At 42.7% G+C, this 17,373-nt stretch overlaps 3 protein-coding genes across 3 annotated transcripts; all 3 read left to right on the forward strand.

Annotated features, from left to right (window-relative positions):
- The first annotated feature begins 1,449 nt into the window (after positions 1–1,449).
- On the forward strand, positions 1,450–2,412 carry LOC136652405 (olfactory receptor 1M1-like). The gene has a single exon (XM_066629342.1). It carries the CDS (start codon positions 1,450–1,452, stop codon positions 2,410–2,412), a length of 963 nt encoding a protein of 320 aa, XP_066485439.1.
- A 3,181-nt stretch (positions 2,413–5,593) lies between these two features.
- Positions 5,594–6,589, forward strand: LOC136652406 (olfactory receptor 10A3-like). Its single transcript, XM_066629343.1, has one exon. It carries the CDS (start codon positions 5,606–5,608, stop codon positions 6,587–6,589), a length of 984 nt encoding a protein of 327 aa, XP_066485440.1. The 5' UTR covers positions 5,594–5,605.
- A 4,417-nt stretch (positions 6,590–11,006) lies between these two features.
- LOC136652407 (olfactory receptor 6M1-like) lies at positions 11,007–11,954 on the forward strand. The gene has a single exon (XM_066629344.1). It carries the CDS (start codon positions 11,007–11,009, stop codon positions 11,952–11,954), a length of 948 nt encoding a protein of 315 aa, XP_066485441.1.
- Positions 11,955–17,373: the final 5,419 nt, after the last annotated feature.

Below are 17,373 nucleotides of genomic sequence, written 5' to 3' on the forward strand. Positions count from 1 at the left end.
GCCCCCTCCCCAGCTCTGTACGATAAGAGATTCAGCCTTTTTTCCTGATTTTTGTTTCCCGGTTTCTTAAGCTGTCTCAAAATCTATAACAATAAACAAGAAGAGAAATAAAGAGGAGTTATAACTATAATTTGGACCAAAAATTAATGGGTTGAAAAACAGAAACATCATCTCTTTGGTTGCTTTAAAACTCTCCTGAAGACAAGAGGCTGCAAATCATTCAACGTTCCAGTTTTGAACCTCCATAAAATTATCAAAAATCCAGTTTTCTGTTTGTGGTCTGGTAAGTAAGAAGGAAAGGAACAAGACAGAGGATTCAGGGTAACAGGCAGTGAGAAGGAGGTAATTGGACGTATGGTTTTATACGGATAGCTGGATGTTGCTACATTGAGGGCTGCTTCACAAAGATTTACTGATGGCCCAATCCTTCCCTCGCTGCCCGATGGCAGTGAGGCTCCCCTGATGGTATTGACTGCCATAAAGCAACCAGTGCCTGTTGCAGTATGTGCTCTGACAGTCAGCATGCTGCTGGGGGTGCCGGCAGGAAGCCTGTGCCATCCCACCCCCTCCCTCTAGTGAGAGAATCACAACTTGGGAGAGGAGGTAGGATGATGGGGGGGGGAGGTGTAATGGGGAAGGCAGAACAGAGGTGCGAAACCAGGTGAGGAAGGAGACATAACAAGAGTGGGAAGGATGGGAGGGGGAGGATCCATCACAGGTGACCCGCGATGGATCTTATTCCTTCTGACAGCAGCCTCTCTCTTTACTCTTCTTGGGCTTGCTCTGGCAAACTGACGAGCACAGGTCCAAGGCGACCCATTGCGGGTCGGGAGGCTTATGTGGAATTTTACAATCTCCTTTCCACGCTGAAGCTTCCTGGCCCACCCGCCCTCCGCTAGGGATGCAGCCGGTTTGTGTTGCTGCAATGGTGGGAGAAGGGACTGCTCTCAACATGGTTTATCCTACAGTATAATATTTAACTTAGAAGATTATATAACAAGTAGATGAACATGCAATTTGTTATTTAGCTTGGTTAAATTCTTGATGTGCTCTCTATACTCAAGTCGTGTTTGAGTGAAGCCTGGAGGAAACAGCTTTCTGGCCTTGTTTTGAATCCTGCATCTCTGCAGTTCAAACATCCCAGAGAATGATGAGCAGATGTTAGTGCCCAAATGCTCAAGAAAGTTATTGCCCAAGGAGGAAAACTGATGTTTGAAGTCTTCTACTGTCAATTTGAAGCCTTCCATATGTGATTTGTGGGGGAGGTTTTTTGTTTGTTTTTTAAGTTTTTTTTTGGGGGGGGTCAAAAATTTTTGGGTGGGTCAGACAAAATTTTGTCTGACAAGGAACTGTTTAAATCTTTTCTTTGTGGAAATCAGTTGTTTGTATATGGGGGCTCTTCAAAATGTAAACCCTTAAGTTACTGTTGGAATGTTCTGTTTTATTTAGATGCTTCATAATTCACAGAAACCAGGGCAAAATCAAACAACTCTTTCGCTCTTCATCCTTTTGGGATTTGGGGATCTCCCTAAACTACAGATTCTGCTCTTCCTGCTGTTCTTAGTCATCTACCTGGTGACTATGGCTGGGAACCTCCTCATCCTGGTGCTTGTTGTGGTTGACCAACAGCTTCACACCCCCATGTACTTCTTCCTAGGGAACCTGTCCCTCCTGGAATCTTGCTACAGTTCAACTATTCTCCCTAAGATGTTGTCAAGCCTTGTGACTGGGGATAAAAGTATATATGTAAAGATGTGCTTCATGCAGTTTTTCATCTTTGCTTGCCTGGGAGGTGTTGAATGCTACCTCCTTGCGGTAATGTCATATGACAGGTATCTAGCCATATGCAAACCACTTCATTATGGTGTTCTTATGAATAGAAGACTGAGATTTCAGTTAGCAGCTGTGTCCTGGATTAGTGGAGTTTTGGTTAGCACTAGCTTAACTTTGAAAGTGTCCCAGTTATCTTTTTGTGGGCCCCATGAGATTGACCACTATTTTTGCGACTCAACCCCAATAATAAATCTCTCCTGCAGTGACACTATCTTGGTTGAGCTCACTGCATTTATATTTGCATGTGTTTTCACCTTGCCTCCTTTTATCCTCACTGTTGCTTCTTACAGTTTCATCATAGTTACAATCCTCAGAATCCCCTCCAGTAGAGGGAGGCGAAAGGCCTTTTCCACCTGTTCTTCTCACCTAACTGTGGTCGCCTTGTACTATGGAACTCTGATGCTTGTCTATATGTTACCAAGGACTAAGAATCTAAGACAAGTGAAGAAAGTCTCTTCTCTCTTCTACACAGTCTTGACACCCATGTTTAATCCCCTCATATACAGCCTACGCAACAGGGAAGTGAAGGAGGCCATGAGAAAGTGTCTCAGAAGGTTTATAAGCTATATGACATTGTGACCTTTATTTATTTGCTTTTCACATTTTTATACTGCCCTTCCTCCAAGGAGCTCAGGGTGGTGGACATGGTTCACTCTCTCCTTTTGTTCTCACAACACTAACCCACCCTTATGGGTACATGCGAGCCTGCACATACACATCTTCCTTAAGGGGTGGATGAGGGTTGCACTGGGAATGAACACTGCGCCTTTTCATCATTGTACACTCCAACACTCTTGCATTTCTATGTGGCTATTGATCATGTGTCCACTTATGTGAAAGACAACATTAAGATTGCACTTGCTGGTTCTGCCCCAATTTCCATTCATTCAAGGTTCTATTTGCATAGGGGACCATACCTTGACCCCAACATATAGAGGCTCCCTGTGTGTATTGTGAATCCTTAAACAGATGGAGATTACAGACCACATATAGAAATCCTAAGCACAAGTTTATACAGATATTAGTTTCTGTTCAAATTAGAATTGAATGTGTGGAGGTTGGGGCCAATGGGCATGATTCTTTCATAGAGTAAGGGTGCAATCCTAACCCAACCAGCACCAACATAAGGGCAATGCAGCTCTGAGGTAAGGGAACAAAACATTCCCTTCTCTAAGGCCTCACGGAGGCCTCCGTGACTGCCACCCAACTGCAGGATGCAGCACACGCCCCATTGGCAGTGCTATGCCAATGCTGGATGGCATTCCTGGCACCTGATGAGGGCCAGAAGTGACCTCATTAGGCAGGAAGTTACATCATTAAGCAGATGATGGCTAGAAATAAGCACCTTGTTCTAACACAGAAACCCATTAGCTGCAAATGACAGAAGAGAAAATGTGCAAATCTTGTTCATAATTTCAAGATAGAGTTCAATGCTGGGAGAGCCCAGTTATAATGGGGAGGGAGATAAATTGCTTCCAGTGGCCACCCATCCAGCCTGTGGGCCTTATGTTTGACACCCCTCCTATACTTCTATACTGGCTCAATTAGTTATTTTTTCTTTTTCTCTTAAACTTTGCTCAGTTTTAACCTATTCTTTTTTTCTACCGTGTAACATTAAAATTAAAGTTTTACTGTCTTGTTTGATGTTTTTACTTGTTGTAATACTCTGTACTTGACTATAAAGTTTTGTAAACTGCCTTAGGCATTTGCTTTGTCATGGGAAAGGTGGGCTATAAATTTCTTAAAAAAAATAGAAAATACTACTTCTACAAAGTAAGAAGTCAGCCATAGGACTTTTGATAAAATTTTTGTGCATGACCATGTCATGTTGGATGTTTAAAAAATTCTTCTTTTAAAAATCTTTCCTTTGTAGAGTGCAGTGTGGAGTATTAGAAATGTCAAGGGACATTGTCTACCTTGGTGCGTAAAACACAAACAACTAATCAGTAGAGACAGCTGCGTTCTATAAATCTTGAAGCCAAAGGTGAGAAAGGGTGTTTAGGTTTCTGTCAAAAATGATTTGTGAATGAATGGGCTCATATACTTTGGCTGAAACAATCCAAGGAGAAGATATCTGAGCAAGACCAACCAACCAGCAGGTCTTTATATGGGGAACAGAAAAATAGGATGTGGCCTTAGATTATGGGACAGATACTACTACATCTTCAGGACACTGTTGCAGCAATATGGTAAATGACATTGTAATTCTTTATAATTTGTTTGCCATTTTCCCTCCATGGGTCCTTTTTTAGCTCAGTGAGTTCTGAGTCATTTCCAGGGTGACCTTTTCCAGCTCAAGATGGAAGCGTTTAAAAATCTGTACCTGCCAAAATTCCCTCTTCTATACAATGGTTAAAGGTAGGCACTCTGTCCTCCATTGTATCTGGTCACCCTGGTCATTTCGCCACTACCACAAGATGTCTATAGGCACAAAGATGGTCCCGGGTACCAACAGGGAACCTGAGCCCTAACCAGAGCCCAACTATGCTGACTCCAGATAATGGTCTGAGAGCCCAATCCTGGGCTCGGCGCCACGGCTTCGTGCCACTGCACACTGTCGCAAACGTGCTGTAGGGCATGTTTGTGAGCCTCACCGCCGGGCTACTGCGCGTGCTAGTCCAGTACTGGCCGGCACTTATCCATGTTGACCATAAGGTTTATTGGCCCTGAACTGGCCAAATTGGCCAAATTTAACTGCTGTGGGTAATAGCCTTTAATGGATATAAAGTCTACAAATTTCCCTACTGACATTTTTAAAGCCATCCAAGCCAGCAGCCATCATCACAGTGAATTCTTACAGCAGTAAATTTTATACAGTAGGCATTAGGTGCAGTGTGTGTGTTTTCTATTTTGAATCTACTGTCAGTTCAGGTCATGTTTTGTAGATGGGGTAACCAGAACTGTACATAGCATTCCAAATGCAGGCAGCCTAGATTTATAGGAAAGTATTGTAATACTGGCTAATTTGCTTCCTAAAATCTCTGTTTTTGGCTTTTTCATTGATGCACCATATAGAACTGATATTTTCATTGCACTGTGCATTTTGAGTCCAATATTCCTTTGCTAGATCATTGGAAGATTAGACAACAAACTTACTTTTCTAGAGAGAGGAGAGAAATTTTAGAAAACGTTTTGTAGCATTATTTTCCTGTGTTGCTGAAGAGACAAGCCACTGTTCATTTTACAAAACAGATTGTTTCTTTGGCAATTAGAACTAATGTATGGAATCAAAGCTTTGCCTATGTAAATGGATCTGTCCTTCATGCAAGTTTCCAGTCACTATCTTCAAAGTTTTTTCCCCCTCCTATTTCTAAGTTCCAGATGACATTTTAAGGGCGCAATCCTAACCCCTTATGTCAATGCTTTCCAGTACTGGCATAGCGGTACCAATGGGACATGTGCTGCATCCTGCAGTTGGGTGTCACTCACAGAGGCTTCCTCAAAGTAAGCGAATGTTTGTTCCCTTTCCTCGGAGCTTCACTGCCCTTATGTCAGTTCTGGAAAGCACTGACATATGGGGTTAGGAGTGCACCTTAAGACAGAAAACGAATAAATAACACAAAGCAAAATGCATTGCATGCTGATTTGAAGAATATTCTAAATTCATAGAGAATTCTCATTTACTGCCTCCTAACAAGCAAAGTTTGCTTCTGAACCCTCTGAGAGTTTGTGTTTTCTGTGTGTTGGCTTGGGACTGTGAGACAATCACAAGCCATTCACACAATGAATTCCCAAATAACGTGCTAAATACATTGTGTTTTATTTACTCTAGATGCAGTCCATGGCAAACAGAGAAGTGCAAAATCAAACAACTGTTGCTGAATTCGTTCTCTTGGGATTTGGGGATCTCCCTAAACTGGAATTTCTTCTCTTCCTGCCATTCTTAGTCATCTACTTGGTGACTATGACTGGGAACCTCACCATTGTCTTCTTAGTTGTGATGGATCATCACCTTCACATCCCCATGTACTTCTTCCTGGGGAATCTGTCCTTCTTGGAGTCCTGCTACAGCTCAAACATTTTGCCCAGAATGCTCACTAGTCTACTGACTGGGGAAAGAAGTATATCTGTCAAAGCCTGTTTTGTACAGTTTTACATATTTGCTTGCCTGGGTGGTGCTGAATGCTACTTCTTATCTGTCATGTCTTATGACAGGTACTTAGCTGTATGCAAGCCATTGCATTATGCCACTCTCATGAATAGCAGGTTGTGCCTCCAGTTAGCAGTGGTGTCTTGGATCAGTGGAGTTCTGGTTAGCACAAGTACAACCCTTTCCATATCTTCACTCTCATTCTGTGGTCCCAATGAAATTGATCATTACCTCTGTGATTTGTCCCCAGTCATAAAAGAAATCTCCTGCAGTGACACGTATGTCGTAGAGATGACCGCATTCATTTTTGCCTGTGTATTCACCTTCCCTCCATTTCTACTCACCTTGACATCCTACTTATGGATCATTGTTACAATCCTCAGAATTCCCTCCACCACTGGGAGACGAAAGGCCTTCTCTACCTGTTCATCTCACCTCACTGTGGTTGCCCTGTTTTATGGAACTCTGATACTTGTCTATATGCTACCACGTTCTAGGAACCTCAGATATGTTAAAAAAGTCTTCTCTCTCTTCTACACAGTCTTGACACCCATGGTCAATCCTCTCATATACAGCCTAAGAAACAAAGAAGTTAAGGAAGCCATAAGAAAGCGTTTCAGGAAGTTCCATGTGGCACTTCACGTTTTTAACAATTCCGTTTTTTAATATAGGTGTGCGCCACTTAACAATGGGAATACTTTCACCAATCCTTGTTGTTATGCAATTAGGTCATTAAGTGAATGTTCAGTCCAATCTATTTCCTTTGATGTGTAAACAGACACTCCCTGCCAGACACTAGCTGACTGCACAGGCTACTGGAGAAAGATTGCCTCTTCTTTACATTAAGAGCCTCTTTGTTGTGTAAACAGACACTCTGCTGCAGGCTAGCTATGGGAGACCCAATTGCCTCATTAGAAAGGATCTTTTTTGTGCTTTGACCACCATCATATATGCGGTCTGTTGTTAAGCAAACCGTTGTTAAGCAATGGACGCATGTACACGAAATAAGTTGTGATTTATTTGGTCTGCAGGTCATACTCATTTTTTATTTGTTTGTTACAACACTGTTTTGTGGTGCAACACTGTTTGTTACAACACTGAAAAAACTCACTCAAAACTTGACACAATTTATCTAATTAAATTGTGAACTTTCAAGTGTATTCTTAGGAATTTGGTGTGAAATCAAGTACACCAAGGGAATGAAGGTGATATTCAACCCAACAATTTCATTTTGGCAGTATGATGACTATTCTTACATTTGCAGAATAGTAGGTATCCCAGTCAGTTTGCTGAATCACATGAGGTTAGTTAAATTTTTTATAGATGTATTCCTCCATGAACCCCCCAAAAGGTTACACGTTAGTCCTTGATTGGGGCCTAGAACAGTCCTAGACTTGCCTAGCCTACCAGATAGCTACATACATCACAACAAGCACCTATCCAGGCCCAGACCAGCTTATGGGTAGCTGTATTGCAGCAATCCCTTAGAGCCCAATCCTATCCAACTTTCCAGCACTGATGCAGTCATGCCAACAGGGTGTGTGCTACATCCTGCAGTTGGGGGGGGGGCAGTCACAGAGGCCTCCTCAAGGTAAGGGAATGTTTGTTCCCTTAACCTGGGGCTGCATTGCAGCTGCATCAGCACTAGACAGTTGGAAAAGATTGGGCCTTTAGTCATGCACAGATTTGCCTAGGCAGTCCTTTCGATACAGATGCTCTCAAACCCTTTGGCGAAATGAAGAGACTGGGGCAGGCAAAGAACAAACCAAAAAAGTGGCTGTCTGGAATTTTCCAGTCCCATTCTATGAAAACACAGGACAGCTATTTTTGTAGAAGATAATGTATGACTTTGTATTCTACTTTCCTTCCTTCATGGAACTCAGCACAGCATACCTGGGAATCCCAGGTGGTTTCCAGTCCAGGCACGGCTTAGTTTCAGCAAGGTAGCTAAAGCAACTGCTCACTGATTATGCTGGGATGTATGTGGAGGAAGAGCCAAGGCTGCTACTTCCCACTTACAAAGATTGCCTGGGAGATATTTCAGGGAGTAAGATCACCACTGGAAAAAGCCACATCTGGTATGTGGCAAATGAACTTGTATCAAAGGCTAGCCAGAGATCTGGTCTTGAGAGGCCAATTGCACAGCCCAAGTGGGTTCATGTGGGTGAAAGAAGTCCTTAATAAGGTAGCCAAATTGCAATCCATGGAGCTTGTTAAAGTAACACACCAACACTTTCAGCTGAGCCTGGAAAGAAAATGGCAGCCAATATTGTTGATTCAGAATTGGCATCAGATTACTGGGATACAATTTACCCCCAGCGACATACGTGTGGCAGCATTATGTACATATTTGAAACCCTGTGGGCAGCCCTACATAGTACACATTACAATTATCCAAGCTGGTTGTGGTCACTATGTGTGTTGCAGAAGCCATAGTACTGTGTAGGCTGCTTCAGCTGCTACTACTGCTCTAACCTATCTGAGCTTTTCCAGCAGTTGTTGAAAGGTAGCTAGGCACAGGTGGGCGATATAGTTGCTGGACCTCACATAGTTATTTAAAATACATAGTTCATTTTCTAGGCTTCATGTTCCCAAGGGAGAGCAAGAATGGTTACAAATAAAACCTACCAACAAAAGCAGCATATGCCCAATATATTTAAAATCCCACCCATCCAGAGGGCCGCAAGACCCACGGATTTTCCTCATCCACAGGTTTTGTTATCCATGGTGGGTCCTGGAACAAAACCGCTGTGGATAATGTGGGATACCCTGTATATTGTATGTATTGAGTAAAGAGCCTAATTTTTAGAAATTCCACACAGGTCCAGTGGGACTAGTATAAAACCCCCAAAACAATTTGTATTTCAAAAACACAAAATGAAAGTTAACATCACCATAGGAATTAATGGAACTTTTTGCTGGTGGAAAGGTGCCTTATTGCTCCCTCTGTGCTTAAATCCTCTTGGGTGTTTTGAGTTTAGATATATTTTAAAAACACACTCCTAATTGCTAATTGTTTTATGTCAGTTGATGGAGATATTCTCAGGCCAGGAACTGACAGAAGATTGAGCTTACTTTTAGAAAGGTATAACTGTGTTAGATCTTTGTTTTTAAGAAGGATGGTTAGCAAGGATGAAGAAGAAGAAAAAATTCAAAAGATTCATGGTTTCCAGTGCCAAAAAGGGGCACTCAAAACAACTGACACAATTTGTCAATATTGTGCAAATTGATAAAGGACGACAGAGGCTGTTTTTAATTTTCTCTTTACAGATCAAGTGTTCTTTGCTAAACACTTTGGTTTTCCTAAAGATCTAGCTGGGCGGATTTAATCTTCAAACATATCAACGTATCAGATTTTCAAATGCTGCTGTTCATTTTGATTGGTAGGAAATAGAAGAGGAAGGAGAGGAGTTTTTTTTTTTTGTTTTTTTTTTAATGAACAGTTTCATTTTCTTATAAGTAACCCTTTTTTTAGAAGCAATCCAAAGCCATCTTTGGGGCTAATTCTGTGGTTTTCATCGAATCACTTACAAATGGTGGAGAAATATTTATTATAAGATGTTAGGGAACAATCAGCTACCCCTGATCCATGCCTCATAGAAGGTTAAGGTATTAGGAATGAGGTAGGTGGGAAAGACATACAAGAAGTATTTTGGGTGCCCATTTGCAAGAATAGTACGATAGTGATTGAATAAATACACGCATAATTATAATTTAAAATGTTGTAAGCAACTTCGGAATGCAGGGATCTACTCTAGTCAGTGGCATAGCTAATGATCTTGTAGCCCAGTGCCAAACTCAAAATGTTGCCCTGGAAGTGATGTCACAACCGGAACCGATGACAAAATCAGATTTAATTAATTAAGTAAATAAATAAAAAGTTATTGGTTCCATGCTGTATCATCATAATATTTCATTGGCACTCAGAACAATCAGTCTCACAGGTCAGTTTTGAGTTAAGTAAATCCACTTTTTGTTCCATAAAGGCAGTTGTGTTTTCATTTTCTGGTTAATTGGCCATAACTTTTGATAGAATACAGATAATACAGATGTATTATCCCAGTCACACTGTCCAACCTCATCTCAACCACTAGGTTGTAAATAGGGTACATATATCCCAATGCTGTTTCTTTCATTGCATTCTGCATCAAATTACCTTTCCAATGATATCTAACTTGATGGTCTTATTCATACATACCAAGATTTTCACAATTTTTGTCACTAGTGTCAAGCTCAGCTTGTTGCCCCCCTACAACTTGATACCCAGTGCAACTGCTACCTCCTGCACCCCCTTAGCTATGCCACTGACTCTAGTAACAGTAGTCTGAACAATCTCTGTTGTACTCATACACCTTTTTAAAATCCTTTTCTCTTGAGAAAGGAGAAGATAGTCCAGCCACCCTATTTACTTCACAGATCATCTGCGTGGTGGCTATCAAGATCTCTTGCAGATGTGGAAACCCACGAATAACCAAATCTGTGAGTCTGGACCCTCACCTGACCTCCAGAGGCAAGTAGAAGCTCCCAAAATACTTTTAATATCTCTTTCCAACCCACCCCTTTCCCAATACCTTAACCTTCTAAGAGGCATGGATCTAGTGTCGCTGGTTGTTTTCTAATATCTTGTAATAAATATTTCCCCACCATATTTATCACTAGATAGAGGAGGAAAAAAAAAAAGGCAATAGCAACATTGGGGCCAGGCCAGCTGCAGTTGCATGCAATTAGTTATTTTTTTACCACTAGTTTTCCACTGTTTAAAATGTTGCATGCAGCATTTCACATTGACTTGGATGAGCATCACAGTGATGTGCACCTGGAGGTGACCCTACAAGTGCACTGCCTGTATGCACAAAAGCTTCTTCTGTGGCCAAATCTCTCCTGAAGAAATTGCTCCATTTATCTGAAAGCAGAATTTCTGTATTTATCATAGTATGTAAATTTTTCCACCCATTTCTCTTTCCAGTCAATCATTTTAGCACAAATGAGGTGTGTGACAATGTTGAGAGACTCATTTTTTAACTATTACTTTGGTACTGTTTGTTTCAATTTCAGCATGCCTTCTTCCCAGTTTGTGCCATAAATGCATCAAGGAAACCACAGCACACTGGAGGAATTTGTGCTCCGGGGCATCCCAGTTCCTGGTCACCTGCTGAGCCTCTTCTTCTGTCTGTTGTTTCTTGTTTTTGCATTAACGTTAATGGGGAACCTGATCATCGTGGTTGTGGTGCTACTTGATTCTCGTCTTCACAGTCCTATGTATTTCTTCCTTGTTAACTTGTCCTTGCTGGAAATTGCATTCACATCATCTATTACCCCGGTCACACTGTCCAACCTCATCTCAACCACTAGGACAATATCTTTTTCTGGCTGCTTAGCCCAGTGTTTCTTCTACTTCTTCCTCGGGGTGGCAGAATTCCTTCTCCTAGCTGTCATGTCTTTTGATCGCTACGTAGCAATATGCAAACCACTCCACTATGCTTCCATCATGAGCTTCAGGCTCTGTCTTCGGCTTGTACTGTTCTGCTGGTCCATAGGATTTATTTTTATGATCGTTCCTGTGACTGCGATCTCTCAGCTGTCATTCTGTCGCTCTAACGTCATAAATCATTTCTTCTGTGATATTGAACCTCTTCTTGCTCTCTCTTGTAGTAGCAAACACTTCATTGAGCTTATAGATTTCATGATAGCTATCATCGTACTACTAGGCTCCTTGGTAGTGACAACGGTGTCTTATGTAGCGATTATCAGCATGGTGCTGAGTATCCCATCAGCCAGTGGGAAGAAGAAAGCTTTCTCCACCTGCAGTGCCCATATCACTGTAGCTTCCATCTATTATGGAAGTGCCATATTCATGTACATGAGGCCATCAAAGATTCCATCCCTGGATCTCAAGAAAGCGGTGAGCATTTTGACAGCCGTGGTTACTCCTTTGCTCAACCCTTTCATCTACACACTGAGAAATGAAAAGGTGAAAAAGGCCCTGAGAGACTTACTGAAAGGGAGATCATACACCAGTGCACACTTTTGAAAACCACTTATTCTTTATCATTTATGAGACTTTGTAAAAACACTGTAAACTAATGTAAAAAGTTAAGAGAAGTCTGATCTTTTGAGGGGAAAAAAATCTTTGTGAACTTCAGTGGTTGACGGTGATAAGGATGAAACCAGCAGTTTCACATAAAAATGAATCTAAACAATAGAAAGGATCCAGCAGACTGTTCATAAATGCCATATGTATCAAGAATGCTCTATTGGTCCATTCCCCATGAAGCAGTGTTCCTTCCAAAATAGCCTTCCCTCCTCTTCCGTTTGTATAAGCAAATGTGGACTAGTGCAACTCCGGTAAAGACTATGGAAATGAACTAATTAGAGATATTGACTATGAGATGTATTTTAAGAAAATAAATCTTAAGAAAACATTGTTGAAATCAATGGGACTGATTAGTCTTGACTAACTTAAAGCCTGCTACCTTAAAAGGAATTTAGGACTCCTAACATTCAAAGCCTGCAATCTGATGCACATTAATCTGGGAGTGTCATGAAATTTCCGGAGTCCACCCACTACTTCAGGGCAGTGATGCCTAGTGCAAGCACTCACCCCCTTCCTGTCCCCCACTCTTCCAATTGGTTTAACGTGCAGCTTGGTGGGACAAGACCTGGTAGATTCAGTCTGCTGACACCAGCCCAAGAGATCTGGTTCCCAGAGGGGTTCTCTGGGTAAAAAGCTTTCCCAAGAATGCTATTTAGGGTTGTTAAAATGCTCTCACTCTGACAGTAGCACCCGCAGAGTGGGGAGGTTGACAAGTCCACTTATCCCAGAACACAGCAGAGGTTTTAAGCAAAAAGGTTTTATTAACAGGTGATGGGGGAAAAAAATCATGTAAACATGCTTGGTTTCTCTCAGATAAACACCCCCTGAATGGTGCTAACTCTCAGGGAAACCTCACATGTGCAAGTCCTGCTGGACTAGATGAGAGCCTTGACCCCAACTCGGCCTCGCCTACTGAGGGCACCTAGAGCTCCAGTCTGGAGGGGATGACCAACATAAACAGAACCTGACGCTCCTGGCTGACACTTGGTCCCCGCCTATGTCTCTGGGGCTCTCCTCCGAAGCCTTCCACTCTGCTCACCAGAGAGTTGGCTCTCCCTGTCCTGCCCTGTCAAAAGCACACAGAAGAGAGAGAAAGTCATCTCAGGCCTCATGACCTTCTCTTTCTGGCCGTGCCAGCCTGACTCCCTAACTGGTTGGCTCCCCTTTGAACCTGAAGTATCTCAGAAATTGGAGGGGAAATGCTCCTCAATAACCACAGTTTCATCACAGGGAATAATAGCCTGCAATAGTTTTGCAATCAGAGGTTGCTATGTCTTGGCACCCTTTCCCCAGGATCTCTGCCACACTTCAATTACCTCAATAGATATGGATAGGTAACCGTGATCTTTGGCAATACTGACCATTGACCCACAAATCTCTTTCTATCTCCTGTGTCTCAAGTGCAGTCAAATTAACAACACACTGAAGCACCTCAGTCTTTTCCATCTTTGTGGAAGACAACTATGCATGAGCTGGTAGCATTTCTTTTATAGACTTCTGCAACGCATTGTACATTGGGTTGCCCCTGCACGCTGTTTGGAGTCTACCGTTCATACAAAGTGCAACTCTGTGTTTATTCGCTGAGTCAGGTCTTATGGAAAGATATCTTGCCTGTTTGGAAATAGCTGCACAATGCAAAGAGCTGGATTAATGTTTAACCCTTAAAGTGGCTTGGCACCAGGGTGTTTGAAAGAACACTTTCCCCAGTGTGAACCTGCCCTGATTTTTGGATGATGCCAGAAACAGTTAACAGCATTGCTTCTATGGAATTCCCTTCCATGCATTATCTTTGTATTCTTTTCAGCAATAGATGGAGAGAGAGAGAGAGAGAGAGAGAGAGAGAGAGAGAGAGAGAGAGCGTGCATGCACGTGCATGTTTTAATTTGCCCAGAGCTTTAGGTACGATTGGTCCTATAGTGGAATTTTTACTTGTTTCTCTGCTGTATTTTAATATATGAAACATTTTACTTTATTTACATAGCAGGGGTAACTCAACCATCAGGCTGACTGAAAGGGTTGCTTTAAGCAGCATGTCGAGGGAGGTGGTAAACTGGCATCCACCTGCACCCCACACCTGCCTGCCACCTACCAAGTTGTTACCCTGCCCTCTTCACTCTCTTGGAGATTGAGCAAGATGAGGATGGGGAGATTGCCTCGTCTTCCAAAGCCATTCCTGCTCAACAGCCAGGTGGAGAGCATGCTGGGAGCAATCAAAAAAAATAAAATAAAAAAAAAGCAGTTATGGAGGAGCGGGAAGAAATCCTGCTACCTTGTGTGCATTTAAATATACATTACATGATCATAAGGGGGTGTGCTGTTTTGTGTGCAAGGATCCTGTATGGTTAATGGCACAATGCCCTCGTTCAGCAGGGAAAGAAGAGGAGAAGAGGTTGAAATATGCAATCCAACGAACTTTATTGTGGAGCTAATTAACAATGATAGTGAAGGGGAATCAAAATAATTCAATCATGTCTAACAAATGCAGTACAGGGGTCCCCATATTCATGGATTCAGTTATCCACGGATTTGGTGTGCCCCCCAAGCATTCCCTCCGCCTCACCTTGGAGGGGCTTCTGAGCTCAGAAGAGGCCAAAGATATCCACCATACCGAGCTCTGCAATAGAAATAACGCAAGTTCCGGTTTCATGGATAAACCCATTTTTAATGCCATATAAGGCGTTGGGAGGCCCAGGGAAGTCCTTTAGCAGGGGGAGAGTAACTGGCCCTCCTCAGCCCAGCTCAGTGTCTTTTCTAGTATCTGTTGCTAGTGTTCTTTTGCATCATTTTAGATTGTGAGCCCTTTTGGGATAGGGAGCCATTTAGTCATTTGATTTTTCTCTGTAAATTGCTTTGTGAACTTTTGTTGAAAAGTGATATATAAATACTGTTGTTGTTGTTGTTGTTGCTGCTGCTGCTGCAAGCCTATGCCTAGTGATGCCTGGGGTGATCCTGTAAGTTGATACTGTTATAGCCAAATAAAGCTCTTTTATGCCACCCTTGGACTAGACTTATTTCTTCTTTGGATCCTAAAGTTATCTCTAGCCCTGGCCCAGCAACCCCCTGGCAAAAACCCTGGCAAAACAGGTGGGCCTACTGAATCCTAAACCCCTTCCTGGGCCTGATCCACCTTTATTGGTCAACGATATTGGCCACCGGGCCACCAGGGTCTTTCCCTGGGAGAAGGGAACAAATGTTCCTTTACCCCTAGGAGGCCTCCTAAGACCGAAACTATACCCAGGGCATTCAGCAGATGCTGCACTGGTGCTGCTGCATCACCCTACCTAGGTTTGGGTTGTTGATCTCTCTGATAACAAAGGGCACTTCCCAGATATTATGAGCTAAATATTTCCTCCTCCTTTTTTTTAAGAGAAGTTGTGTATCTGCATGTGTGTGTTGTCTGAAGATCTTCAATAATGAGCAACACGATTCTCCAGTCTCAAGGGAGTCTCAAGGGAGTCACAAGTCTCAAGGGAGACACAGGGAAGGTTGAAATATTGCTATGGAAAAAGAGGCAGGGGTGGGTCTTTCAAACAGGTTACTCTCACTGATAAGGTAAGGTAGATGTATGCTCTCCATTCTACCCTATGATTCCCCAGCCAGATTGGTCAAGGGTCTTGAGTCACGAATATCTTATAGGTTGAGTTATATCGGTTTATATTGTATTGCAGTTGTATATAGGAAATCAAGTTCAAGAACACAGTTACTTCCCATGCCACTGAGTAGTAGGAGGGTTGCATATCCATCACACAATATTTGCATTTAAATCATGACAGAAACTTATTTTGGAAATGATCCTGAGCTAAGAAAAGTTAGTTATTCTGACCCTCAATTTTTTTGCAATGTCAAACTTACTTATAGCTGGAAACCCGTTTACTCTGTAGCTTCAGCTATCTGCATCTAGACCATTTTCAGAAAAATCCTGCAGTTGTACCATTAGAACATATTTTTGCTTTGAACACATTGGACCAATCTGTAATTGTTTGTCTTTTTTACTTCACAGAATTATGCAGAATCATTTATTGAAGGGACCACTACTTACTGAGGTATGTATTTTTCATCCAATGATATTAAAATATCAGGTGGGAGAATGTCTAAACTTGGTTATACCACAAGTAAGGGTTAGGAGGGCCTTCAGAAAGGAATATTGTGGTTGTGACATGGGGAAAAAGATCACTAGAGGAAAAAAATTGTGGTCATAGATATCACGGTTTAAGTTCTCCTGCTTCCTTCTCCAAGGGCCCAATCCTATGAGCTGGCTATGCTGCCAAAACTTGCTTTCTGGCACTGCAGTGTGCTTTATAGCTGTCGCAAAAGGTGACACACCATAGAGTGCAGCTGGGCTGCCACCACAGGCAGCAAGCAGCCATCTTTTCTTTTTCAGGTCAGACCAAACTAAATAGTCCTCCACCTTGACACGGGGTGTTTTCCAGCAGCAGTCATATACCCACTTTCCTGGGGCTAACAGCCCAGTTCTATGGGCTGGAGACACCGGTGGAATGCAGGTGGCTGCAACTTGAAAAGTGCCATAAAGCTTTTTCTGGCAGCTTGCTGAGTAGTGTGCTGCCGGGATGCAGGAAGGCCAGAGCAGGTAAGCCAGTGGAAGAGGCAGAATGGGGTGGGATGAGGATGGAACAGGGGTGCAGGAGGGGGTGAAGCTAGGCTTGGTGACATAATTGCAGACTGAGCAGACAGGTGACAGATTGCGCTCTCTCTCTCTCTCTCTCGCTCTGTGTGTGTGTGTGTGTGTGTGTGTGTGTGTGTGCGTGCCCATCCCCTCCTTTGTTATTCCCCCCTTCATTGGATCTTAAAGGATGACATGGTTAAGGGCCCAATCCTATCCAGTTTTCCAAGACTGGTGCAGTGGTGCAAAGGGGTGTGCGCTGCATCCTTTGGTGAGGAAGCAGTCAAAGAAGCCTTCTCAAGGTAAGGGAACATTTGTTCCCTTACCTCTGGGCTGCATTGCGGATGCACTGGTGCAGGAAAGTTGGATAGGATTGGACCCTAAATCTAGTCAGTTTGCAGTTACTTTTACACGAACCATTGTCAAAATGTTATTTGGAAAATTTATTTGATACACTAATGTATTAGTAATTGCATTACACTAATGTAATGTATTTGATACACTAATGCAGGGGTGCCCAAACCCCAGCCCTGGGGCCACTTGTGGCCCTCGGGGGCTCCCAATCTGGCCCACAAAGAGCTCCCAGTCTCCAATGGGCCTCTGGCCCTCCAAAGACTTGCTGGAGCCTGCTCTGGTCCAATGCAACCATTCTCAGCGTGAGGGTGACTGTTCGACCTCTCATGTGAGCTGTGGGATGAGGGCTCTGTCCACTACTTGCTGTTTCATGTCTGTGAT

Source organism: Tiliqua scincoides, chromosome 5 (genome assembly GCF_035046505.1).
Source record: "Tiliqua scincoides isolate rTilSci1 chromosome 5, rTilSci1.hap2, whole genome shotgun sequence".
NCBI classification, from domain to species: Eukaryota; Metazoa; Chordata; class Lepidosauria; order Squamata; family Scincidae; genus Tiliqua; species Tiliqua scincoides.

Excerpts from the sequence above, each read along its gene's own strand:
- LOC136652405 (XM_066629342.1), top strand. The coding sequence starts at position 1,450 with ATGCTTCATAATTCACAGAAACCAGGGCAAAATCAAACAACTCTTTCG.
- LOC136652406 (XM_066629343.1), top strand. The coding sequence starts at position 5,606 with ATGCAGTCCATGGCAAACAGAGAAGTGCAAAATCAAACAACTGTTGCT.
- LOC136652407 (XM_066629344.1), top strand. The coding sequence starts at position 11,007 with ATGCATCAAGGAAACCACAGCACACTGGAGGAATTTGTGCTCCGGGGC.